The sequence below is a fragment of the Syngnathus floridae genome, chromosome 1, assembly GCF_059516105.1.
Source record: "Syngnathus floridae isolate MCC-2025c chromosome 1, RoL_Sflo_1.0, whole genome shotgun sequence".
Taxonomy (NCBI): Eukaryota; Metazoa; Chordata; class Actinopteri; order Syngnathiformes; family Syngnathidae; genus Syngnathus; species Syngnathus floridae.
The window spans coordinates 24,003,047-24,031,039 of NC_142413.1; the positions used below are offsets into that span (position 1 = coordinate 24,003,047).

The following is a 27,993-nucleotide window of genomic DNA, read 5'->3' on the forward strand; positions in this document are numbered from 1 at the left end:
CTCCGGGCACTCCGGTTGGTAGGCCAATTGAAGACTCCCTAGGTGTGAGTGCGAATGGTTGTTTGTCTCTGTGTGCCCTGCAATTGGCTGGCAACCGGTTCAGGGTGTCCCCCACCTACTGCCCGATGACGGCTGGGATAGGCTCCAGCACGCCCGCGACCCCCGTGGGGACTAAGCGGTTCAGAAAATGGATGGATGGATGGTTTTAGGCGGCTCGGTGGGGCACTGGGTAGCACGTCCGCCTCACAGTTAGGAGGGTGCGGGTTCGATTCCACCTCCGGCCCTCCCTGTGTGGAGTTTGCATTTTCTCCCCGGGCCCAGGTGGGTTTTCTCCCGGCACTCCGGTTGGTAGGCCGATTGAAGACTCCCTCGGTGTGAGTGCGAGTGCGAATGGTTGTTTGTCTCTGTGTGCCCTGCGATTGGCTAGCAACCGGTTCAGGGTGTCCCCCGCCTACTGCCCGATGACGGCTGGGATAGGCTCCAGCACACCTGCGACCCCCGTGGGGACTAAGCGGTTCAGAAAATGGATGGATGGATGGATGGGTTTTAAGGAAAGAGCACAAAAATACACAAACTTTTAGCAGATGTTCACCTTTTACTTTTCTCGTCACAAGAGAATTTTGACCTGTTCAAAAGTCTTGAATAGACCACGAGAACGCAACATTTATTGCTTTCAAAAAGACTCACAATTATTCGCCAGTCAGTGGAATAGGGGCTTTAGCATAAAGCTACCTTGTCAAGTGGATACTCATATCTCAAAGCATTATTTATTTTAACAGATAGTATATATTTAAAACAAATACACTCATTAACTTTTAAGCACATTAAAGATCATTATGGATAATACTGTAAAACCATCCAACATTGATGATCGTTTTCTTTCCACACACTGAATTAAGCAGATTTAAAGCACCAATCACCCAAGCCCCATTTTGTATCACACAAAGCTTCGCAATTGCAGTAAACGTTAACTCCCTCTATGCAGTGTCGCGTATTACTTAATTGAATTGGAATCAAAGGCAGATGTTGCGAACAAGGTCGTGCAATTTGGGGCTGTACCGCGGCGCATCCATATTGAATGGATTAGAGGAATTAGTGCATCAACTTTGGCCTGCAAGAGTCCCTGTGGCAGGTGTGCGCTAGAGTGCTGGTAAATAGACATGCTGGCAGCAGCGGGCGCCCCACCGTCAGATGGGATGACAGCACAAGTGTCTCCGGGGACTTGTAGTGTCAGGCTGGATCTTCAGCTCTGCTTGAGAAGCCCCAGGGCCCCCCTGTAGACCTTTGATAGGCCACGTGAAAGAGTCTATGACAGCCAATGTATGTCAGAGTTAACATTCTTAACTGTCTTCTGAGTAATACAAAGAAGAAATAAAATAATAAAAAGTCAAACTACTCCCACTCTGCAGGTTCCACTATATAGTGTTGAAGTCTTGCAAATGTGAATTTATTTTAATTGAATCTTATGCATTTTGTGTCATCTCGAGAGTAAGCTTTTTGCTTGTTTTCAAACTAAATGAAAGCTTGCTTTTGTTGTCTACAGCTGAAAGAAGTCAACACAACTACCATCCTGTCCGCCATGCTGACTTACGTGTGGCCCAAGGACAGACCTGACTTGCGGGCCCGTGTTGCGATCTCTCTGGGCTTGCTAGCTGCAGCCAAGGTATTAGGCCAAGACTATTTCGTTTCTATGATAGATATCAGATCATCATATACATTGACTTGACTTGTTGCCTTGGCATGCCACTTTGGCTTTATGATAGCTGAAAAGTTTAACGTTCGAAAATTGCACCTGTTGGAGTTTTTCTTGCATTCTGCTGTGCACTTCTTTTATTTCTACACTCCAAAGGTGATGCGCCTTTTGAGACTTCAGTATATGTAATATTTATGTCAGGTGAAGTGTTGCAATCAGACAAAACATTTTCTTGATATTAAGGACAGTACTGGCTGGTGGAAGTTGAAAAGTGCTGCTGATCACTAAAGTCTCCCACCAAAGGGCATTACAGTAAAATGTTGCTTTCTGGTAATAAAAGCTTCACCGTTAAAAATTCAAGGCTAGAGAGCAGCTTACTTGTGTGTGCGCACTAAAATACAAGCACGGAAACTTAGTTTTATTTTTGTCATTGCCATGTAATTTTCCCAGTTAATTAGAGTTGTCTTTTTTTAATCAATCATTTTCACTCTAATTTGGTCCTTGGATTTTTGTGACGTCGTCTCATCTTACTGTGGGTAGACCGCACGTGTGCAAGTCAAAATGAAACATAGTGCCAGTCGTCAGTGTATTATATGTCCGGAAATGCTCACCTTGTAAAACTGAAATTTACAGCTGCCTAATAGGCTCATACTCTGAGCACGGCTCCCTCTAGTGTGTGTTTTAGAGGCGACATCGTCCAACCTTTCTTATTGATTTCCTGCTTTGGTGCAGGTCTCCCCAATTCCTCATGGAAGCGTCATCTGTGTGGAGGATGTTTTTCTATCTGCTGAATTAGAAATTATCTAGTGACAAACCAGTAGGTTCAACAAAGTAGCTACATTTTACAACCTTGTAATGAGTTAGTAGATTAGTGATGTGGTGTTTAATATGTGACATGGATTTTCTGATTGATTTATATTCCTAAAAGGCAGGACTATTAATGCCAGAGTACAGTGCCCATGTCAAGTGTACAAATTGCGAACCCTGTTGTTGATAGCTTTCTTTCTCCATTGCTTGTGTCCGTTTGTAGGCTATGTGAACAATTGAGTCTATTTAGGGCTAAGTGTATGCATATTATTTTCTTTACTGTACTGATATGCTGTTATATTATGTTTTGTTGATATTCGTGCAGCATTTGATGAGAGAAAATCTAAGAAACAAGGCAGAATGGAGAGAGGGTCTTGCTGCGTTTCTCCTGTGTTCTCTGGCTGCCCTAATGTATCACAAAGTGCTCAGGTTGACTCAGACAGCTGTCCCTGTGCTTTTAATTAGCCCTAATACCCAATTCACTTCCATTAGCTGGAAATACCAGCCAGCACAGGAACACCAGCAGAGGCAGTGAGGGAACATTCACGGACATGCACGGACGATGCGTGTAAAGCTTCCAAGGATATGTTGGAAAATAAATCTGGTTTTAGCTTTTTAAAACCTCCCAAATGGAGACTGCTGTAGGAATGGGCACAGGAGTTCTTTCACGGGACATTGACAATTCTGTCAATTGAGTAGAATTAAATATCTTTTTGGGAACCGTACCTTGAATATCAGACTCGCGTTAAGTGTGAGTCTACTATTCAAATAAATATTTGAGTGGGGGGAATCTACTGTGCGACCGGACCCCCTCGATACATCTGATTGGGCTTACTACTTAGGACCACAGAGTTGTTTTTGTTTTCCTCATTTTGAGACTCACTTCCCCACCTCCTTGCTCTTTGCCTTCCCAGATCACCAATGTGACGGTGCCCTTCATGTTTAAGTATGCAGTGGACGAGCTTAACCAGATGTCGGGACACATGCTGAACCTGAACGATGCGGCAAGCACTGTGGCTACCATGGCAACGGCCATGCTGATTGGCTGTGAGTTCCGCACTTTTGTTGCACTAGCAGTGTGCCGTGCTCATCAGAGGGGACTATGGGACTGCCTATTATCTCCAGGCTGACCTTTCCCGACACACTCGCATCAATGCAGCTGCACAAGCCCTGCCTTATCCTCCTTTTATTGACATTATGCGCTTTTATTATATGTTTGAGTTCACCTATTTTAATCAGCACATATTTCCTGACAACTTTTCAATGTGGCAATCGGTCCTTTCAAGGTGAACAGGGAGGCATTCATATTTTTCTAAAGCAGACTTAGATATTCTGATTTATCTCATAGTGGGTTTCTGACGAAGCCCAGGTATGTTTTTTTTTCCCCCATCTTTTTTTCTCTCTGCATTCCGTTTGTATACCTCATTTCTAATTGCCCGAATCGTCCCGTCCACCAAAGAGGAGTCCGAGGTGAGGTGGAGGTTTAGTCAGAAGTTCATTTCTGATTAGATTAGGTTTTTTTGTGTCTGAGGTGCTAGTGAAAAGTATAAATGCATCAGGAAAATAGTGACCGGACACCTACCAAGTCTCCGTGTTTGAGATCAGCTTGAATACACTTAGCCCTGTAGCCACTTATTTTAATGAGCCCACTTAGATCTTGCTCAGTAGTGCTTGGTGAATAATTGTAGCACACGAACAGGACTCCAGATGGGATAAAAAAGGATGACAAGGAAGAATGTACAATACGCTCTTTGAGAATGGAATTGTATTCTTTGCACCCTTTTTGCACTGCTCTGTGGAGGGGTGTGTAATTTGGCTGAAATGGTAGCCCTGTGCTCATCCTACCTTGTCAGATGTTTTTGTTGTTTTGTTCATTTGATGAGCATTCCTAATTAATGCCGCATTACTGCCCCACGAAGACCGGCAGACAGAGCAATTACTGCCCCACTCTCGTCCCATAAGACAAGCAATGTATTCTCAGCGAATTCACATCAAGATGACCAGGTGTCATTCAAAGTCGGACTAATATTAATTTGTAACTGACCCCAGCCAAATTGTGTGTGTGTGTGTGTGTGTGTGTTTGTGTGTACTGTACTGTACTGTACTGTACTGTACTGTACTGTACTGTACTGTACTGTACTGTACTGTACTGTACTGTACTGTACTGTACTGTACTGTACTGTACTGTACTGTATCGTACTGTACGTATACTGTATATACGTACATATAATATACTATAATGTACTGTATATAAAACCCAGCCCGGTTTCATTCTTCTCAGCGTCAGGTGTGTAATTGCCTTTGTCCTGCCCTGTCCCAGATGGTTTGTCACGGGCCTGCGCAGCCCTCTTCAACGAGCTTCGGAATATGGTGTTTGGCAAAGTGGCCCAGAGCTCTATTCGACGCATCGCCAAAAATGTCTTCCTCCACTTGCACAATCTGGATTTGGGCTTCCATCTCAGCCGCCAGACGGGAGCACTATCCAAGGCCATCGACCGCGGCACCCGAGGCATCTCATTTGTCCTTAGTGCCCTCATCTTCAATCTGGGCCCCACAGTCTTTGAGATGGGACTTGTGAGCGCCATCCTGGTAAGATCTGTTTTGGGATCTTTTCTCATGGTGTTTGAAAAGTTGAAGGCTCTGAAAAGCAAAAGCTTCTCACAGTTTTCAGTCTGTGTGTGGTCCCGTTATTATCTCAATACCCAGCATCTTACATCACCTTGGCACATTTCACAGCAGAACGTCAGGATATTAATTCCAGAATGTCTCATTTTCATTAGATGAATCCCCAGTTTCTTTGGGTGGGCAACCCAGAGCCCATTAGACTCGATGTAGAATCCCCAAGCTTTGTTGCAGCCTAATGTCCTCCTGTAGTGTACGCCTGCCCGCAAGCACACGCGCACACTGGCACTAAAAGATCTGCTCGTCTGTAGCTTTGCCTTATTATTCCACCCCGGACCATAATGTCAGCTAGGATATAATGTGGACAGACTTCATTGCCCACATGGCTACAGCATTAGCACGATTAGTAGTTCTTGTCGTTTCCCCTCCATTTGTGACACCCTATTTCGTTGCGAAGTGGCCACAAACTCACTTTTGACACGCGTGCCGGAGCACGGTAGGCTGACGTGCTTACTTGACTTTGTGTCATGGGGCTGTTAAGTTGCAAGTAATAATTTTTTTTTTTTTTTGTCTCTCCCTCTACCTGCTTTTGTCCTGTGCAGTTCTACAAGTGTGGTGGAGAGTTCACGGCCGTGGCCTTGGGTACATTATCCACATACACCCTTTTCACCATTCTCGTGACGCAGTGGAGGTAACATTTAGCCTGTCCATCTTAAATTTACTCATTTATAACGTGTAGACAGTAGAGCACGGTGTCAAACTCAAGGCCCGGGGGCCAGATACGGCCCACCACATCATTTTATGTAGCCCACAAAGACAAGTTGTGCATCAAATTCATGTGTCATTACTAGAATTGCAAATTGTCTTCACTTTTAATAACATCTTTTTTTAAAAATATTTGACCAGTTTTTACTCTTCTGATTTGAAAATGAGTTATTTGTCAGTTTGTTTTGTAGCTTTTACTGTATATAATATGAGGTGCTCCTACATTTATTTGGGTTGACAGTCACAATGGCCCTCCGAAAGAAGCTATGACTACAATGCAGCCCGCGAAAAAAATGAGTTTGACACCCCTGCAGTAAAGACTCGCTTCTGTCGGCACTTATCGGCAAACGTGCGCCAAAGTGCTTGTTTCTGTGCACAGGACTCGTTTCCGCATAGAAATGAACAAAGCAGACAACGAAGCAGGCAACGCAGCTATCGACTCTCTTCTTAACTATGAGACTGTTAAGGTGAGATCACATAGGCACGTACACATTCCCGCACACCTCTATACTTCAAACCCTATTTTCAGTTCATCCTCATTGCACTCCCCTCCTTCATTTTTCATTCCTGTCTTTTGCTTCCTTTCACTTGAGTCAGGAACTATATGACTAATGGTACAATCAATATCGAACAACACTGGCTCTTTCTTTTCTCTTTCAAACCTACAATACCAAGTACTGTTATTAAGAGTAACACTGAATTAAAAGGTAACAATTTGTGTCCTTAAAAAAACAATAAATATGTGCACTCTGTACTCAATATGTGTTAGTACAGATATACAGTTGCACAAACATTTTATTTACACATCATGTCAGAAAGATGGGGCTCAATGGTTTATTCTAACCATTCATTTTAATAGGTGGAAGGACAATTCATGCAGTTTTCCTGCTCAGAGTTTGAAAATGTAATCTCATGTTCCATAAATGCCATCAGTCACATCTTAATTCAAGTGTTATGCAAAGGCACCAAATAGTAGCTTGGCCTAGATCAATTGAGGGACTTCACATGATTGGCATCAGACTTTCAAAATTTCAATTGACCTTAATTCTGCCCAACACGTCAGTATAATTTATCTAATCTGTATGTGATTGTGCACTGATTAGTAATGGCATTCCAGTAAAGCAGGGACATTCAAATACACATTTAAAGGACCATAGTATTTTTTTCTCCATTGAGTCAAAAGCCCATGTACCGTAATTTCCGGACTATAAGTCGCGTTTTTTTCCATAGTTTGGGTGGGGGGGGCGACTTATACTCAGGAGCGACTTATATATGTTTTTTTTCCACAAATTTTTACTTGATCATTAAGACATCACTTACAAGTATAGTTGACCACTTCCCATGTTATTTTTAGTATAGTTAATCACTTCACATGCTTTTATATCTTTATCTTGAACATATTCAAAACATAAAAAATAGAGAAAACATCAAATAAAGCAATTAACACTTTAAAGCACCATATCCAAGTCCACTGTCTGCTGTATGTACACTTGCTCCATTTTTGCTCCTCTTATATTTATTATTATTTGTTTATTTATCATTTATTCAACACTCTTATTTATTCATTGTTTGTGCCTTCTTGGTTTTTTTTTGTGTTGCTTGTATGCATATGTGTACTATCTCACCGAGGGATAGTGGAAACGTAATTTCAATCTCTTTGAGTGTCTTAGTATATAAAAAAAAAATCAACGATAAAGCAGACTTTGACTTTGATAAAACAACCAAAAAAAATTATATTTTCAGACGAAACTGGATGAGGGCGCTCTAAATTTCACCGTTGACCGTGCCTCATCAACTGGGTGGGCTTAAGAAAAATGGCACCAAAAAGAAACTCATATTTTGCAGGTTACAAACTTCAAGTTGTAAAATGTGCAGCTGAAAACAGTAATCGAGCAGCAGAAAGAAAGTTTGGAGAACCGTGATGTACCAATGGATTACTATTTCAAGTGACGTCAGTAGCGCGGCGCGGCGGTTGTTTACATACAAACGTGCCCACACAAGGACTACCGGCATCATTAGCGGTGATCATTTCTAAGTGACACGGAGGACAAAGAGTTTGAAGAAATTAAGGATTTGGAGTGACATAGAAGGTTTGAAAAACTATTATGGCTTTTACGCACGCCTGGTCCTACTCTACTGAGTCGGGGGCCGGCGCTCGGCCGAGTGGTTGTCCGCGAACGGTGCGCGGGGCTCGGACATGGCCATTACGCACGCCTGGTCTGTCTGGAAGTCCACGCCGCCACACGCTTGGAAGTTTGTTTTGTTTAATAAAGAGCCGTTTACCAAACCCACGTCTATCCTTGTACTTTGTTAACGCTACAATATAGTTATATAGTAGATCTGTGGAATAAAGACGAGGCTGACGTCAGGGCGCACGCGCGGCGATGTTGACAAAGGACGAGGAATTTGATCGATGGATTTAATGGAATTAAAGTGCACGGATGGTTTGATAATATTATTGGCTTGTATTATAGTTATTTTAAATATAGTTTATCTATCGTTATATGAGCCTGTGGAATATTTTGAAGTGCAAGCGCCCTCAGCCGTGCGCACCCATTGTTGACAAAGAACGATCGATGGATTTAATGAATTGGAGTGACACCGATGGTTTTATATACATGTTATTCATGTAACAGTTGTCCTTAATCACTCTATATGTTACGTCAGGCCCGTTCTCAGCTCTTTGTTTGTGTTTGTCACGTTAGCATACCTATCGTTTAGCCTGTTGTTGCTATTTAATGAATTGGAGTGACACCGATGGTTTTATAATTGTTATTCATGTAATAGTTGTCCTTAATCACTCTATATGTTACGTCAGGCCCGTTTTCAGCTCTTTGTTTGAGTTTGTCACGTTAGCATACCTATCGTTTAGCCTGTTGTTGCTATTTAATGAATTGGAGTGACACCGATGGTTTTATAAACATGTTATTCATGTAATAGTTGTCCTTAATCACTCTATATGTTACGTCAGGCCCGTTCTCAGCTCTTTGTTTGAGTTTGTCACGTTAGCATACCTATCGTTTAGCCTGTTGTTGCTATTTAATGAATTGGAGTGACACTGATGGTTTTATAAACATGTTATTCATGTAATAGTTGTCCTTAATCACTCTATATGTTACGCCAGGCCCGTTCTCAGCTCTTTGTTTGTGTTTGTCACGTTAGCATACCTATCGTTTAGCCTGTTGTTGCTATCGTTTAGCCTGTTGTTGCTCGTTCATGACTGTTTTTGGTGTGGGATTTTGTCGAATAAATTGCCCCCAAAATGCGACTTATACTCCGGAGCGACTTATATATGTTTTTTTTTCACTTTTTGGGGCATTTTATGGCTGGTGCGACTTATACTCCGAAGCGACTTATAGTCCGGAAAATACGGTATATAGGTCAGTCAGGCTACGTGCTATGAGAGTGTAATATTCAAAAGAAAACATTTCTTTAAGACAACAATACCATGGATCCGAAACAAATGTATCAGGTGAGGGTTGAGAATACTTTTGTTTGTAGCCTACAAACATTTAAGAACGAAAGTAATGCACACATACTGCAATAAATATTATTTTTGTCCTATAATTCCGCAGCTTTGTTTACGCTCAGTATGTGCCCGTGCACCCGTGTAAGATGTCTTTTCTAAGACAGAAAGAATAATGGTTACGTGAGCCCAAAGATAAATGTCAATACTGAAATCGGTACACTTAGAAATGATTGCTAGAATGCTGTTAAGTTGGCAACCTTTACACAGTTGACAGAGCACTTTCAGCACTAAGGTCTTCTGTTATTATTACAATAAGCTACAAAATGCAAAGATATTAAAATTATATAATGATGAAAATAGTCATTGTAAATTGTTTCTATCTATAAACCCTTATTTCTCTAAAAACTCACCATTTTATTAGACTCAGATTTCTTGCACCTTGCTCCATTTTAAACTTCATTCGCTGCATCTTTGTTACATTTGTATATTTGTACGCACACAAACAAATGACCTCTCGAGCAGGCTCCAAGGGATTTTTGTTCATTGCTCCGGATATATTTTGCCACCTATGTTATTTCCTTTGCTTAATTTACATTCTGTTTTCCTTTTACATGTTGTTCTGTTATTTTGTATCATCTGTGTCAATGTGGCCGAATTTAGCATCTCTCTGAGCTGTGAGTGCATACATAATTAGATCTCCACCCACTCAGAAATCCGTTCCACTTTCACAAAGGGCTCAATGAGGAACCTGAACAGGGTGCCTTCCTTGCGCAGCTTCTGTTTGTTTGTCGTGTGCTACATTTTCCTCTCGATCAGGTCTCCTGCCTTCGCCTTTCCATATTCTATGGCACGTCCGTAGCCACACAGTCGGTAGCGAAAGAAGCAAATCCGCCCACTTTGCCCAAGCAGAAAAACACGAGGGCAACTAAACAAATGCAATGTTTGTCAGTTAGGGGTAATTGGCAGTGGAGTGGTAGAGGGAGCTTGTTATGGTTGGAGTTTTATTTGCTGCCTTTAAGCAACGTGCGTGGAGCCGATTCATGAGGCTTTCCCCTCAAGTGATAGCTGTATGGCTTCATCAAAATTAGTGCCGCTCTTGTGATTCAGCACTTAAGCGCTTCTCTGGCGGCAGATGTTAAGATGCCATCCACCGAGTTTGACAGAAATGATTGTATGCTGTCCTTCCACCACAACTTGAAGAGTATGTCTTTAGAGTTATTCCACACAAGCTTAATCTTTAGCTGACTATGAGTTTTGTTCTGTTAAGGTACTGATTTTCATTTCAATGCCAAGGATGTGAAGATACAGTCATGAAGTGTTTTAGAGGCCAGGCCAACCGAGACTCAGATTCCACTCGGAGAACGGATACACTCTTGATGTGGGTTGTACTCGAGTATCTGTCTGACATTTCCTTAACCTCCGACCCCAGCCACATTTTGTGCTTTGTGCTCAACGTACACATTCTTTTCATTGTATGTCTCCCAAGTCATTCCCGTCTCCATCTCTTTGTTTTTCACGCCAGTACTTCAACAACGAGAATTATGAAGCCCAAAGGTACGACGGCTTCCTGAAGAGCTACGAGTCGTCCTCTTTAAAAACCACATCCACGCTCGCAATGCTCAACTTTGGCCAGAGTGCCATCTTCAGTGTCGGCCTCACCGGCATCATGGTGCTGGCAAGCAAGGGAATTTCAGCAGGTGATTGTCACCGTATTTGTACTTCATTTGTTTGCGTCACATATTTTGCTGGCCATGCTGTTTTTACACTAGTTTATGATATTCACTATGAGAAGAAGGTTCTATACATCCTTGATATGTTTTTGCATTGCTGCTGGCTTGTAGGCACGATGACAGTGGGTGACCTGGTGATGGTGAACGGCCTGCTCTTCCAGCTCTCCCTCCCTCTAAACTTCCTGGGCACCGTGTACAGAGAGACGCGGCAGGCGCTTATAGACATGAACACGCTTTTCACACTGCTCAGTATTGACACCAAGATTAAGGTAACGTCAGTGGCAGCCCGACATTCATTTCTTCACATTGTTGAGATCATTGCAAGAGCATTTTATGTGTTCCCCTTTGATATTCTGACAAAGTCTCAGCTTGTATGGAGCGAAACTAAATACTGTATAGAAAAGCCTGGAGATACGAGATGAAAAAAAGAAAACTTTTGAAATTGTTTTTTTTTTTGTTACAGTCACAGTGTTACTAATATCTACCGTAATTTTCGGACTATAAGTCGCGTTTTTTTCATAGTTTGGGTGGGGGGGGGGCGACTTATACTCAGGAGCGACTTATATGTTTTTTTTCCACAAATCTTTACTTGAACATTAACATATCACTTACTTACAAGTATAGTTGACCACTTCACATGTTATTTTTAGTATAGTTGATCACTTCACATGCTTTTATATCTTTATCTTGAACATATTCAAAACAAAAAAATAGAAAAAAAATCAAATGAACCAATTAACACTTTAAAGCGCCATATCCAAGTCCACTGTCTGCTGTATGCACACTTGCTCCATTTATGCTCCTCTTATATTTATTGTGTTATTTGTTTATTTATTATTTATTCATCACTCTTATTTATTCATCGTTTGTGCCTTCTTGTTTTTTTTTTTGTGTTGTTTACTTGTATGCATATTGTGTACTATGTCTTGTCACCGTGGGATAGTGGAAACGTAATTTCGATCTCTTTGTGTGTCTTGGCATATAAAGAAATCGACAATAAAGCAGACTTTGACTTTGATGAAACAACCAAATAAACAAAACAAAAAACGAAACTGGATGAGGGCGCTCTAAATGGGAAGGGCTTAAGAAAAATGGCACCAAAAAGAAAGTCATATTTTGCAGGTAAAAAACTTCAAGTTGTAAAATATGCAGCCGAAAACAGTAATCGAGCAGCAGAAAGAAAGTTTGGAGAACCGTGATGTACCAAAGCATGACTGTAATTTGAATTTCAAATGATGTCAGTGGCACGGCGCGGTGTGGCGTGGCGCGGCGGTTGTTTACATAAAGGACAAACGTACCCACGTACGTACTACCGGCATCATTAGCGGCTTTGTTTCTAAGTGACACGGAGGACGCAGAGATTGAAGGAATTAAGGATTTGGAGTGACATAGAAGGTTTGAGAACTATTATGGCTTTTACGGACGCCCGGTCCTACTCTACTGAGCTCTCGTTCACCTCCGTGGATCGAAGTCGGGGGCCGGCGCTCGGCCAGGTGGCTGTCTGCGGATGGTGCATGGGGCTCGGACATGGCTTTTACGCACGCCCGGTCCTATTGTATGGAGCTCTCTTCCACATCGGTGGCTGGAAGTCCACGCCGCCACACGCTTGGAAGTTTGTTTTGTTAACTAAAGAGCCGTTTACCAAACCCACGTCTTTCCTTGTACTTTGTTAACGCTACAATATAGTTATATACTAGATCTGTGGAATAACGATGAGGCTGACGTCAGGGCACACGGGCGGCGTTGTTGACAAAGGACGAGGAATTTGATAGATGGATTTCATGATTTGGAGTGACACAGATGGTTTGATAATTATTGCTTGATTATTGCTTATATAATAGTTATTTGATATATAATTTATATATCATTATAAGGGCCTGTGGAATATTTTGAATTGCAAGCGCCGTCAGCCGCGCGCACCCATTGTTGACAAAGAACGATCGATGGATTTAATGAATTGGAGTGACACCGATGGTTTTATAAATGTGTTATGTAATAGTTCTCTTTAATAACTATATGTTACGTCAGGCCCATTCTCAGCTTTTCGTTTGTGTTTGTCACTGTTGGGTTCACAACATTTTTCTGAAAGGATTCTCACAGACGCAGTGGATGCCCTCGCTGACAATTCAGCTTCTGCAGAAGGGCGCAAACCAGACACACAGCGAGTGTGGCTGAGATTCGCGCTCTTCTCGAGTTTAGCCGTGCCTTTTATTGAGAAAGAAACAATTGGGCAAGTGTACATGAACGGGTAGTTTCCCAGACAGGAAGGACATTCCATAGTTACATCTCATGACCACAGAACAAGGGGAACACTCTTATGGACGGAGCAGTATGGTCGTCTCATGACTTTAGCTTAACAAAGACGTAGTCTTAGTGCCCCTGGGAATACATCGCTGTGCCGTACTCATGACTTCAACTTAAATAAGACTTTTGTCTGCTTCAGTCATCCCATGACAATCTCATGATCTGTTCATCTCTAGCTAACTGTGGGGCTTATTGTATAGCGCGGCTCATGACTCCAGTCATTAGCCGGCCATATGCCCCCAAGTCATTATCACGAGGCCAGACTGTCACATACTGCGGAGAATCTTGCACACAAAAGTAGATACATAGAATCCAATGATAAAGAGTATATTTCTCCCAACAGTCACGTTAGCATACCTATCGTTTAGCCTGTTGTTGCTATCGTATCGAACGATCGATGGATTTAATGAATTGGAGTGACACAGATGGTTTTATAAACATGTTATTTATGTAATTGTTGTCTTTAATAACTCTATATGTTACGTCAGGCCCGTTCTCAGCTCTTTGTTTGTGTTTGTCACGTTAGCATACCTATCGTTTAGCCTGTTGTTGCTATCGTTTAGCCTGTTGTTGCTTGTTCATGACTGTTCTTGGTGTGGGATTTTGTCGAATAAATTGCCCCCCAAAATGCGACTTATACTCCGGAGCGACTTATATATGTTTTTTTTCTTCACCTTTTGGGGCATTTTATGGCTGGTGCGACTTATACTCCAGAGCGACTTATAGTCCGAAAATTACGGTATTTTTAATCCATCTGTTCATTTTCAGTAGCGCTTAACGTAACAAGGGTTGTTTTTGAGTCACTTGCAGGGCTCACGTACACCAAAGTTTACTTCTGAGGACAATTTAAAGCTTTTGATGAACTCAACTCAACTCAACTCAACTCAACTCAACTCTATTCAACTGTTGCAAAATACTGTCCATTAAGCAAAAATAAGTCGTGCAACAAATGGTTAAAACAATAAATGTTTGTTAAACAGGACATCTTATGATAAATTGTTAGGTTAACAGTAAAATCTGACCTCATCGTTTCGTCACCAGACATTTGTGAAATTCAATCGGGAGCCCTTTTATTGTAATAAAATCAAATGATAGTTTTGCATGTATTTGTGCAACACACCCAGTGGAAAGATGCTGGATAAACTTGGACATTGATCTTGAAAGTTCTTTCAAAGTACTTACATTTGATCTCAGAAAAGCTGTCGAGAGCCCGCAGTCTCTCCCCGCTTGCCTTTCAGCAACCACGCCACGTCGTGGGTGCACTTTAAATACATAGTCGGATGTTTACTGTTTATAAACTGTCAATGCAGATTTGATTTGAACAAGCCCGCCCTTTGTTTCTCCTTCCGAAGTGGCTGTCAGTTATTTTTATGAGATGTCCTGACAGCCCACCTCGTGCTTGAAGGGTCCACTTAAGTGCAAATGTGTGTCTGCTGCCTGGCACTCTCTGCGCGATTGAGGTGTCCGGTCTGTAATTGCGGCAGTAATCATGATTCTTATTTTTGATTTTTTATCTTCCATCCACTCATCAGTACTGCTCTCATTTGTGTTCCCCGGAGAATGGTGCAGCCCAGCAGGCCATTATTGACTGAACACATTATGCATTCTTTTCAGCATTTGCATTATGTACTTAAACTAATCCACCCCACCCCTTTAACGACTCCGTCAAACAAATGATTTTGCCTTTCCCGCATGTGGGAGGGGTGAAGTTGTAATATGTTTGTTTTAATGGACCGTGAGTTGTTTGTATTAATTGGCAGAGCCGGGTTGTGCTGTCACTCATGTTATATAGGCAATCTATCTAGCGAGGGGCTCGACCCTTTGGAAGGTTTTCCAACTTAAAAGAAGCCAGGAAGAGCGTTTCTGCTCTCTGCCTTAGCTACAGGCTTTTTGGTTATTATGTTGCTATTAGTTTGTGCAGAACAGGCTTTCAGTCTTGGCGTAAGGACGGGGCTTTATTGGCTACTGACCTTGGCTTCATCACAGCGTCATACTGAGAGCTGAGCCCATTGTGTAACTCAGGTTTTTGTGTGTATTGATCAGTCAGTCGAGAGTGAAGATGAAAAATCTGTCTATTTTTTTTAAGTACCACTTAAATCCTCTTTTGATACTCCGTTTTTCCACCATACCCATCTTCACAAGGTGTTGCGCTTGAGTCGTCTGTCTGTCTGTCCGTCCGTCTGTCTGTCTGTCCTTGCACTGTCCTTATGTGTGTGTCAGTGGATGTAATTTCATCTTTTTCCGTTTCATCGTCTGTTAACTTTGCTGCAGGAGAAGGATCGAGCCCCCCCATTAAGCATCACACCACAAGAGTCCACCATTCGCTTCGAGGATGTGTATTTTGAGTACCTGGAAGGCCAGAAAGTCCTGAATGGGGTGACCTTCGAGGTACCTGCTGGGAAGAAGGTAGCCATAGTCGGTGGCAGCGGCTCCGGGTAAGTCGCCAGCAGTACACCTGCGCCAAGGTCTCGCAATTGTCTCCACCTTCTGGCATCAATGGAGTGTAAGATTGCCACTGGTGATGATTGGTCATATCTCTGCTTTCAGGAAGAGCACGATAATGCGGTTGTTGTTCCGCTTCTATGAGCCCCAGCAGGGGAACATCTACATCGGTGGGCAAAACATCCGAGACGTCAGCCTCGAGAGTTTGAGGAAGGCCTTAGGGGTCGTACCGCAGGTCTGCGATGCAATTCGATAAGGCAAAATGATTCACCGACATCTACTTAAGTTTTATGCACGTTTGTATTTTATTTCTTTTGTGTGTGTTAACATTCAACAACAGCGTTTAAAAAGAGTTAAAATTCCATTTAGCTTTCTCTGCAAAGTGCTCACAAGATAATCTGAACAGATGGTCCAATGTTTTTTTCATTCGCAAACTACTCTTTCTCCCTCCTACCTTCGTCTTTGTATCTACAGCGCTCTGCTCCCGCTGCTGCAGCAGTACTGCTATTCTCTCTGAAGCTCAACCCCCCCACCACCCCCCTCCGTCCTTTGTGTTGTCAGGATGCTGTTCTGTTCCACAACACCATCTACTACAACCTGCAGTACGGGAACATCAACGCCACACCGGAGGATGTTTACCAAGTAGCTCGTCTGGCAGGCATCCATGATGCCATCCTCAGGATGCCACATGGTTACGACACCCAAGTTGGGGAAAGAGGCCTAAAGCTGTCAGGTCGGTAGCACTTAAATGACTTTAAATCATCGTCATAGAAAAAAATAAACTAGGAAGTACTCGGTATATAACGTTCTACTTTTTTACTTTTTTAAAATGTGCGACTAAAACGGTGCCTGATGATGCACAGAAAATAGCCTAGCATGAGTCACCCAGTGAGAAAGACACAATTCTTTAAATAGTTCATCAATCATGCTTGGCTAGAACCTAATTGTTCCTTTTAAATATATTAAAACCAAGACATTTTGTACAGTTTGATTTTTGGTGGAAACATTTGGATGTAGGGAAGGCATGCTTGAATTTGGTGCGGAGGAACTTGACCTCAACCATTGTGATGAACTCACATTGCATATTTGATTTTCACCCCATGTTCACTTGTCAAGAATTGTTACATTAATCTTAGTTGTTCATGTTGGTATAAGCTGATGTCACTCAGGGTTTCAAACTTTTTCTCTGACATTCCCCGCAGCTGGCGCCGTTTTATAATGTTTCTAAAAGCCGCTCGCATTCAAAAGGCCACACGCGGCTTGTATGTAACAAAGGCTGAGTCAGACGTAGCCAAAGTCTCCTACTGATTTTTTTCACAATTAAATAAAAGTCCTCTTGTATCCGTCTAGCATAATTGTTGCTGCGGTGCATTTTCGCTCTGCTTGAGGTGATTATCCGATGAGGGCAGGGGGAGACCTTTCGTTCATAATTTCGTACCTACCCGCTGAGGTCTGTTTGCATTGTTTCCTGACGTCCATTGTTTCATTTCAGGCGGGGAGAAACAGCGTGTGGCCATCGCCCGTGCAATACTGAAGAATCCGCCTATTCTGCTGTATGACGAGGCCACGTCATCTCTGGACTCCATCACTGAGGAGGTGCGGGCATATTTATTTAACAGAACAAACATCCAGTTGGTCACCTGCCAAAGGTGCACATGATACCGTATTTGCCGGTGTATTGGTCGACCTTTTTCGATCCAAAATCGACCGAAAAAAATCGACCTCGACTTATACACCGAGTCATAAAATTTAACTTCGTATTCATCGCTTCAAATGTGATGGTAACCAAGGCCGTTTCTCATGCATCTCAATGTGCGTTGCACTTAGAAAATTTGAACCGGGCGGCGTGCGCGAGTGCGCGGCCCGCTGGAAGTCGAATGAGGCTCCGTGATCTCCTCCGCAGTGCTTATAAACAGCCGATCCGCTCGGCGGGGGCTATTTTCGGCCACTTGGCGCGTGCGCACGGCCTCCCGGATGTGCCGGGCGGCGTGCGCGAGCTTGCCGGCCGCTGGAAGTCGAATGAGGCTCCGCGATCTCCTCCGCGGTGCTTATAAACAGCCGATCCGCTCGGCGGGGGCTATTTTCGGCCACTTGGCGCGTGAGCACGGCCTCCCGGATGTGCCGGGCGGGTGCGCGAGCTCGCCGGCCGCTGGAAGTCGAATGAGGCTCCGCGATCTCCTCCGCGGTGCTTATAAACAGCCGATCCGCTCGGCGGGGGCTATTTTCGGCCACTTGGCACGTGCACACGGCCTCCCGGATGTGCCGGGCGGGTCCGCGAGCTCGCCGGCCGCTGGAAGTCGAATGAGGCTCCGCGATCTCCTCCGCGGTGCTTATAAACAGCCGATCCGCTCGGCGGGGGCTATTTTCGGCCACTTGGCGCGTGCGCACGGCCTCCCGGATGTGCCGGGCGGCGTGCGCGAGTGCGCTGGCCGCTGGAAGTCGAATGAGGCTCCGCGATCTCCTCCGCGGTCCTTATAAAGCGCCGATCCGCTCGGCTTGGAGCTATTTCCGGCCTCCCGTTGGTGTCGGGCGGCGTGTGCGAGCTCGCCGGCCGCTGGAAGTCGAATGAGGCTCCGCGATCTCCTCCGCGGTGCTTATAAACAGCCGATCCGCTCGGCTGGAGTTATTTCCGGCCACTGCGCATGCGCACGGCCTCCCGGAATTTGAACACATTTCGTTAATAAATTTCGCATATTTCTCATTGAATTTTGAAGTTTAATATAATGCAACAATTGAGCTCGACTTATACAAAGGATATATCCTAAAATCGTAAATTTCCGTCGAATTTTAGGGGGTCGACTTATACACCGAGTCGACCTATACACCGGCAAATACGGTAATTCTGCATCTCCCCCCCCTGCCTTCACACATTGCTGCACATATTCCCCTCTTGCCACCTGCCTCTGTTTCCGTCTCGTTAAGCTCCAGCTCAGTTTAAACCTCCTCCGCCTTTGTAAATGTTACATTTAATGAGGAAGTTCAACACGCCCTTTCTGCTTTTCAGAAGCATGGTAGAGCGTGTTAATGATGACTTCCTGTTGATATAAGTGGTTCCTCAATTAACAATGGAAACAATTGCAGTGAGAAACACACGTCATGTTTGAAGATTTTGGTTTCAACATAGTACAACACGAGGAAAAACAAAAAAATAATGCCGGCTCTTTTTCAGAACATCCTGAGCGCAATGAAAGAGATGGTGAAAGACAGGACCTCTGTGTTCATTGCTCACAGGCTTTCCACTGTTGTAGACGCCGACGAGATCATTGTTCTTAATGAGGTACGTAACACGCTCTTCATTTTACAGTACATTGTGTTTCTTGTCAGATTGTTTATTTCTGCTGATTCAAAAGTTTAAAAGTAAAATTACAGGGCCTGCCACGAAAAATCTGCGAGTCATCCCGCGAAAGGTTCGAATTTCCTGAAAATGCCACAGGGTGGCAGTAAGACATCGCTGTGGCCCAAGTAAATTTATACGACATTTATACGACAAGGTGGCGCTAAAGCAATACTTTTATATTAGATAAGGCTTTAACCAGAGTACACAATTACGTATCTGATTTCTAGCAGTGAATAACTAAGGAGAGGAAAAAAAAAACTCAATCAATTGCAAATATGCCGGGGTACACTTAACGTGTTTGTTTTTAATGGCCAGTCCAATTAGCACGTTTTGCAGGATGATCTGCACTCAAATCACTTTTTGTTTATTATCACTGCCAAACAGTTTGTTTTGGACAGTTATTATATTCCACCAGTCGTATTTATATATATACTATAGCTCAAACATTTTTGTGCAAAACACAGGTGTTGGCTTGGATTTTGCACCATGATGTAAATTTGTTTATAACAATACTCCAGAAATCACAGATTGTTTTTTTAAGTGCTTATGAACCAAGCTTTGCTGAGAAACCTTACTTCAATTGTTCTGTCATTGACTCACACTGGCAGGAAGGCAAGATGATAATCCCAAAGAAACCCCTATTCAGCTCAGACCTTGTTTGTGAGACTGGCTGAGTCAAATATTGAAAAGGAAAAATGAACAATATTCTTTCTATATGACATTTTTAAAGAGTTGTATTGAAGGATTGCAGCAGTACAATTTACAGGCAAGTCGGAATTTAGAGTTGTACACTTTTAGCGGCCTTTCTGGGGGGTGGTAGAGTGGTCGTCTCCCAAACCAGAGGTTGGAGGTTTGATCTCTGACCCTTGTGAGCGAAGTATCCTTGAGCAAAACGCAGAAGCCCCAGTTGCTCCTCCTGATGCTGCATCATCAAATATTGAATGTGAATTCATTGTGAAGTGCTTTGACGAACTTAACATGTGGGAAAAGTGCTATACAAGTGAAAAAACATTTTGAGGTACCACATCAACACGCAACCTGCTGTGCAGCACTGAGAGTGACTGTATACTGCCAGAAAGCAAGAAGGGGTAGCGAAGGTCTCCAATGGATCTCCAGTAAAAGTCATCGTTGAAACTGATCAGAGAGAATATACGTATGTGTTTCTGCTTTGCCATTAGATGAAATGGTTCAAATATATTATTTCTAATTTTCTTTTACAAGTTGCAAATGTACAGTTTGAACCGAGTAAGCGTTGCCATTTATTTAGAGAACTGTACTTGCGTAAGTCACCGCCTTGTTTTCAAAAGTGGTTATGCATCACACATTTCTCTGACAGCGGAAATGTGAATAGATACTAAGGACGGCTGTAAAAGTGTTATAATAAGATTTTCAGAGCGGTTCACACTGTAAACACAAACACGAGCTCTCTGTGATGTGGTCAATGGCATGTGACAGGTGAGAAGACATGTAAAGGCCTTCCTTTGAATCACTTGCCGTCTTAAAAGAGCATCGCTGCGAAACCGATCAGCAGTCAATTGACATTTTCCACCGGCGCTCCCAATGCTGATGAAAGAGGCTCGTTTTGAACCGCTCCCAGTGAGCATGTGCGCTTCCGTGTTCCCAGAGTCAGATGGCGGAGATCAGAGGGTCGTGGCGAGGAGGCATGTTTGGTGTGTGATGTCACCATGGAGTTTGCAGGTGTCGCTGGCAGAGGACCGCCCGGGGTGCTCATTAAAAAGCACGCTAGCACTAGCACGCTCGTCTCGGGCTCACTAAAGATAATACCGACACCTCTGCACACTCATGGGAGCTGGGGGGAAGGGGGCGCCTTCATTTGTGTTGGACTGTGTGGGTGGCGTGCGTACGTGCGCGCGTCTTTGTGTGTATGTTTGTGAGTCAGTGTTTTTGTGCGAGAAAGCCAACAGTTGTTCAGGAGGCGTGAGGGAGCCTACAGGAGGGAGCTGGCTCACTGCACTGTGTGTGGTCAGTGTTTGTGCTCATGAAGAGATTGTTATTAAGTCGGCTCATTATTACACATTCCTTGGTAGAACTGAGTGCGTTTGCAGACATTTTGATTTGGCCAAACTTGGGTTTCTTTCTTTTTTTTTTTTTTTTTTTGTCCTGGCGGGACAGGGTAAAGTGAAAGAGCACGGCAACCACCAAATGCTCCTCGGCACACCTGGCAGTTTGTACGCCGACCTGTGGAACACCCAGAACAGCAAAATCCTGAGCAACAACAAGAGCTCCAGCCGGCCGGCGCCCGAGCGCCTCTCCCAGAAGGAGGAGGAGAGGAAGAAACTGCAGGAGGAGATCCTCAACAGTGTGAAGGGCTGTGGGAACTGCTCCTGTTGAGAGAAGCTGCCACCTCCAAGTCTCGTCACCATCTCCACACAGATGGCCCATGCTGGAGTCCCCAGTCTGTGTGGTATTTGAGGAAGGAGGGCGTCGGGGGATGCGGCCCCATTATATATCCCAGCCAAACCCCATGGTGCGGCCTTGCTTCCTTTTCCTCCGGCTTCTCCTTCTCAACTGAATAAAGCCTCTCGCCGGCCAAGTTGAGGAAGAGCTGAACAGACACTGGATGGCATCCAGAGCTTCTATATGTGACTTTCCTCAGTGGAAGCCAAGAGAAAGAGACCTTGTAAATCACATACGTGCACGCTAGACATCTGCTAGACAACATGGTCACATCCGCTTCCCTGTCTTAACTTTGCATCCGTTGGGCTTTATAATGACAGCTTCCTTCACACTGGAAACAGAGGAGATATCACGTAATGATGTCCATAGGCTTCATGAGACACACTTTATATGGCTTGATCTGAAAGATCGTTTTTAAGGTTAATTTGAACCTGAATGGCTTTTTAAAATACGTGCGAGCGTGTATATATTTCCGTAATTCTGACTTTCCCCGAGGTTCAGTCGTAATGTACATTTCCGCTTGAAATGTCACAGACTTGAGTGAAATGTTAAGTTCTTCAGATTGTCCCCATTAACGCTTTGACTATAGGTGAATGAGTCACGCGCAAACAAAACTGTCTCCCGAGTGAATTAGCAGAATGTCACCGGTGCGTCGATGTAAAAAAAATAACAGCAGGAATGGCGAGAAGCGTCTAATGAATGATAATGCTTTTCACCGCAGAGTTGAGCCACGTTGCGAGGGTTCCTCTGGGAACATTTTGCAGTAGTGTCGTCGAGCCGACGCAGCAGCTATTGTGTCGACATTCGCCTTTGTTAGTTTAACAGCAACTAATTGGACATATTGATCAGAGAGCATTGAAGGTTTTGCGTCAATATTAATTTTTAAAAACTGACACGTATGTCCTCATTTTCAGAGGGCTGCTTTGTTTTTGTGATACGCACACTTTGTTTCAATCCCTGCTGGTATTGTTTCTATTAATAAAATGAAATGATTGTCTTCTATACACCCATCGTGTGACTGATTTCTTGCACAGTGTGATGACAATAATGATGAATAAATACTGCCTGGTAGGTCTTTAGGAAATAAGTTATATTTTTGGTTTGTGTTTTGCAATTGGCACAGTTGTAGTTTTCTCTTTTGTGTTAAGAAAAGGAAAAAAATGACTTAAATCAACAAAATATTGTTGAAAACATGCCAAGACTGAGTGCTACTTTTATACCAATATTTCTTCAGCACTAATAGAAATAAAGAACTGAGTGAATGTTATAACAAGACAGAGACACATGTTTGATACATTGATTGATTGATTGATTGATTGGATTTGGTGCAAGGTCTGTAATCCTAACAGTCAGTAGATGTTTCCTTAATAATTGAAAGTAATAAAAAGTAACATTCAAGTAAAATGTCAGCCCAAGCGTGATGAGCCCCCCCGCCACCTCACGGCGAATGAAAGTCAACTTTGATAAAGTCTCTCTTAAAAGGAAATCAAGTGCATGATTACTGTCTGGATAGCTCTCCTTTCAAGCGTTAGATGTCCAGGCACATGAGTTGATGGTAATGGCGTCCTTCTAACACAAGCCAGGAAAAGATTGAGACACTTCATTAGCAACTCCCAACAGTGGCTGCCCCTTAAAGGTGACTCACTAATTATTCAGTGAACATCATTCATTGTGATCTGCTCAGGTTTGTGTTTGATTTGCTCAAGGACATAACGCAGCTAAGCGTTGACGTTGAGCCAGTTTGTCAGCGTGGTGGCCCTTGCATTCTAGTTTTGTGCAAAACAGGGTTACGAAAACATGTTGTTCCACCGCCCTTATTTCCAAGTGTGAGTTATTTGTCTCCATTTGGTCACGAGGTAATGAGCGAGCCATCTCGGTTTAGCATGCAACGTACTCCGTGTTCTGATTATGCTAAGGCCTCACATAACATCTGTAATGTGGACCACAGCAGGAGCGCCAGACCCTCATACACACGGTGACCTTCTGCTGAAGGAGACTTCCCAAATTGTGCTGTGCAGAAGGGATGATTATCTGCTCTTATTTCCATCTTTCTGCCCAAATAGCACTTCTTCAGTGGTTCTCTTTTTTTTTTTCTTTTTACACCAAGTACCACCTAAAAAAATACTCATCTATCCAAGTACCACTATCACAGCCAATATTCAAACACAGTAGTGTAGTAGCAGAGAGTATTTATTCCTAAGAATTTATTTAATATTATTGAAAGTCACTGTGACATTGTGCACAGTTGGAACATTACCGCTGTGCTTTATGATATGGGAATAAAAACTGTCCACGGTTCAATTAAAAAGTATTACACGTAATACCGTGGCAGGTTTACATTGTTGTCGTTCTTCTACAATCATCTAGCGTTTAACTTTTTTTTTCCCCAATGGTCTGGCCTTTTAAAATCATTTATAAATGGAACTGAATATTTTGGTACAGGCCTAGATTAAAATTCATTATTTTGCACAAGACAAATATTTCATAGTTCGTTTTAAATAAAATATTTTCATGCTAATTTTAATCATCATGTTGAAAGTCAAATACAACTGAACTGTACTTGGCCGATGAGTCTTTTCTATACCACTAGAGAGAGTCTGCATATCACACTTTGAAAATCACTCCACTAATGAATTGTGATCTCTATTGTGATTCTTTGTGGATGGATTCGGAATGTAAACATTACCCCAAAAGCCACCGCGCCGCACCCTACCTCCTACAAAGCCTACTTATAGGTTATAAACATTTGCAACCCCCCGTCCACCGCCTGTTACTTAAGTCCCCCGCGCTCTCCATGGTCTGAAAGTGGAAGTTGATCCTCTGCACCAGACAGCCAGCTCACACACACCCATCCCTCCTCGATGCAACTCGTAGGCCTGTGTGGCCAAGGGCGGGCGTCTCAGCCGTGATAAATATGCATCAGTGCCTCACAGAAGATGTAGTTATTTCCACCGTTTTGTGTGGGAGTGTAAATTTATGTGCGTAATCCTTGTGCGTGATACCAGTGCTCCTGGTCAGAATGAGAGCGAATATTCACACAGTGATGCGCACATGACGATGAATTCAACAAATAACGATACACACTGCGTTGCAAATTTTTATGTACTGGAAATACTGTGTACGTATGTATGTGTATGTGTGTGTGTGTGTGTGTGTATGTGTGTATGTGTGTATGCATGCACTAAATACAAATTTAAATCAAACTGCTTATGTAAGATTTTGTTTTAATTTTTTTTCATTGGAAAACACTGAAGAAATATGAATAAATACAAAATATTGTGCAGCTTGTATAACTGTCAATTTACTGTCCCATCAAAATACAATGATGCTGTTAACTGCTGACAACAAAAGTGAGTAAACCCCTCTGTGAAAATGTCCAAATTTCGCCCTATATTGCTGTCCACCATCTTGATTTTATCCTCAATATGTTCCTCAGGTTCTCATTAAGAACAACCACACTGTAAAATTTTCCTCCCTTCATACCCATAGCAGCTAAAGATTTAGTGGTATTTTTTTTACTGCGTGGGATGTTTTGTTGTCTTGCATGAAAATTATCCTACTGTGGCAGGCACAATTCTTTTCAAACTAGGCAAAAGGTGGTCAGGCATAAACCCATATATTTTGTTGAGGTCATCTTGACACCTTCGGATCCTCCACAAACACCGTACCGTTTATTGCCTTGTACACGAATACACATAATTTACACTCTACCTTAAACCAATGAATGATTGAATATAGCAAGAATACACATCACCATACAGACAGGAAATTATTCTTTAAATTGGAAAGCTTGCCTCACTTAAACCATACATACTGTTTTACAGAGCGTATTTACATTTTTACACGTTTCCTCTCACCATTGACCAGCAGCAGGGATCTGAAATAATTATATTGTAAGCAAAAAACATCAAGCCATTCATCTAGCTTCTGTCTTCCCTCTTGTCACAGTTGAGCTGGAGCCAATCCCACCTGATATTGGGCGAGAAGCGGTGTACACCATAAACTAGTCTCCAGCCAATGCCAGGGTACTTATGTATACTGAGGCGAGGCAAGTGTGGGCTAAATGGTAAACAGTAAATGAAGTGCGCTTATTCAGCACTATTTTGTTTATACCACCCGAATAGATGGAGCTGACTTAAACAATGACTTTGATATTAAGTCCGACGGGTCACAGAGTGTCAATCAAAATTAGCTTCAATTCGCTATTTTTATTGTAAGAAATGTCGACTTATATTCTTTGTCATTTTTTAGAAATAAAGAAATTCACAATTTAAAGCAGGTTACTTGACAGTCAAGATGGTGAGACTTCCGTTCCCCAGCCAGTGTGAATCAGGCTTTCGTAGTGAACAAAGCCTTAAATAGGTGGGTGTGGCTGATGGTGTTATAGACAACCACTCACACCAAAGATGCAATTCAATTGAAGGCTAAATTATCCATAGCTGTGAGAATTTATGATTATACATTTGTGGATCTAAAATGTGACAATATTTGTTTGTAAACTGCATGGATTGCGTAAGCGGGGTACACGAGAAATGATGACTCACGTCAAATACCGTAGCCGACTCTTTTGACCCTTTTACGTGTCGTGTAGCTTGCTGGCTGTTGAATCCCACTAAAATTGTCACATCACAAGTGGCTGCTGTGGTATTTCCCAAGGGAGTTGCTCCATTATTCACCGTCTACAGAGCCACTCCGGGGTTTATGCCTAGATGACATCATTACCATCACTACAGTGTGTCAAATTCAATTTAGGTCCAAGCGTGTTTTAATCGGAAATAACTTAGCATTCAGGGCCAATTTTTACATAACTTATAGGACGTTTCACACCAACTGTCAGGCTTGTTGAGCATCAGTGTTTTTTTTTTTTTTTTCCTGCTTGCATTTTATTCTCAACATTTCGCTCCAAGAATTTTAGTGCATCTTCAGTGAGTGCTGCTGCAAGCAATTTCAGGTGCTCACTACCGTCACTACTTTACATTTATTTGTTTGTGTTCATTTTATCACTTGGCTAGGCTGCATGCCAGGACAACGACAATGATCAATATCAGATAGTAATCTCGTGATTTTATTTTCAAGGAGACTTCAATTTAGTAAGCATCCAAAATATCTAATGTGGTACACTTTTTGGTCTTTTTTCATAATGTGTATTTTTTACTGGCTTTTCATTAGACTAAGTTAAATAGTTTTGTAGAACATTGCCGTGTCTACATTTTTTATTCTCTTTTGTTCTTTGTGACTAAAACTATTCAAAAAAGGTTTTTCATGTGGTCTCTATAGTACAGATTTTCACCTATCACTGCTAGGTGTTGTGTGCTGTGACAAAGGTGCAGAAACAGCAACGAAATGAATTCAATTAATTTTCCTACGCATGGCCAATTGTTGCCAGGCAGGATTCATATCAGCACATCGTCTGAATGAATCTTTTTTTCCATGTGGCAGCCGCCCCATCTTGTCTGTTGATGTTGCTGAATGACAAATGAGGGTCACTAGAGGACAGATACTCCAAAACCACGTCATAAGGATTACGAGATGTTTATTTATACTCAGTAATTTAGTAACTGAATCACTGCTCTGTAGACGCAACATATATAATTGAAAAAATAGGGAACCACTGCATAAAATGACCCATCATGACATTGAACGAACCCTGTCCAAGCACTTTACAATGATAGCATTGAGCATACTTGTGATAATTTCTTGATGGAAAACCAAAAGTGATATCTGTCGCACTTGGCAGTATTGCGATGTTATATTTATGTAGTAAGAAACAATTAAGGCGGAACAATGTGTGAAACCTGGCACTGGTGTAAATATAAAATTTGGGTCTGGTAGGGTGACGTTGTGAGACAGCTGTGTGGGCGTTGCATTAGGACAGCTTGTTAGTGATACTGTTGCTCAGAAATACAGACAATGTGTCATTATTTCCACTCCAGGAATCCATGTTTTGGTCCAACTAATGCACTGCACATTTATAATATTTGATGAACTGATGCCCATGCCAAGTTTGCATTCACTCTCTTAACTGTGGTTCATATTTGCAACAAGATACACATTTTGGAGAGAACATTGTTATGATGTGGCTGGGATTATTTATTTGCTATTAATTAATTTGTTACACAATGCCAACTAAATTTCATCGTGAAAAGATATTTCGGGTTTCTTGCGTCATATCACACACAATTAGCTTGTCAGCCTTTAAAGCAAGCTTCGAACTTGTTCGATACGTCTCTGATAAAGACAGCAACAAATGGTATTTAATGGCTTTAAAAAAAACAAAAAAAATCTCTTGCAGTTGAAAAGTGAAATGAAGCAAGCAAAGGTTCCACATCTAGTATTTCTAAAGTAATTTGAAAGGCCGCGAGGCGGGTTTGCGTCAGAGAGGAAAATAAAATAAATTGTATTTGCC

General features: G+C 42.6%; 1 protein-coding gene across 3 annotated transcripts in view; it reads left to right on the forward strand.

Annotated features, from left to right (window-relative positions):
* abcb7 (ATP binding cassette subfamily B member 7) overlaps window positions 1-22,591 on the forward strand; it is a 26,226-nt gene extending 3,635 nt beyond the window's left edge. The window contains exons 4-16 of one of the 3 annotated variants that reach the window (XM_088389783.1): window positions 1,544-1,663; window positions 3,415-3,547; window positions 4,821-5,089; window positions 5,725-5,813; window positions 6,267-6,354; window positions 10,879-11,053; window positions 11,198-11,355; window positions 15,662-15,825; window positions 15,938-16,067; window positions 16,307-16,565; window positions 17,325-17,428; window positions 19,002-19,109; window positions 21,303-22,591. In XM_088389783.1, the coding sequence (XP_088245909.1) occupies window positions 1,544-1,663; window positions 3,415-3,547; window positions 4,821-5,089; window positions 5,725-5,813; window positions 6,267-6,354; window positions 10,879-11,053; window positions 11,198-11,355; window positions 15,662-15,825; window positions 15,938-16,067; window positions 16,307-16,565; window positions 17,325-17,428; window positions 19,002-19,109; window positions 21,303-21,521 (2,016 nt within the window). In that variant the 3' untranslated portion in view covers window positions 21,522-22,591. The remainder of the gene's footprint in view (window positions 1-1,543; window positions 1,664-3,414; window positions 3,548-4,820; window positions 5,090-5,724; window positions 5,814-6,266; window positions 6,355-10,878; window positions 11,054-11,197; window positions 11,356-15,661; window positions 15,826-15,937; window positions 16,068-16,306; window positions 16,566-17,324; window positions 17,429-19,001; window positions 19,110-21,302) is intronic. The other 2 variants (XM_088389792.1, XM_088389801.1) reach the window with 2 other exon arrangements.
* Window positions 22,592-27,993: the final 5,402 nt, after the last annotated feature.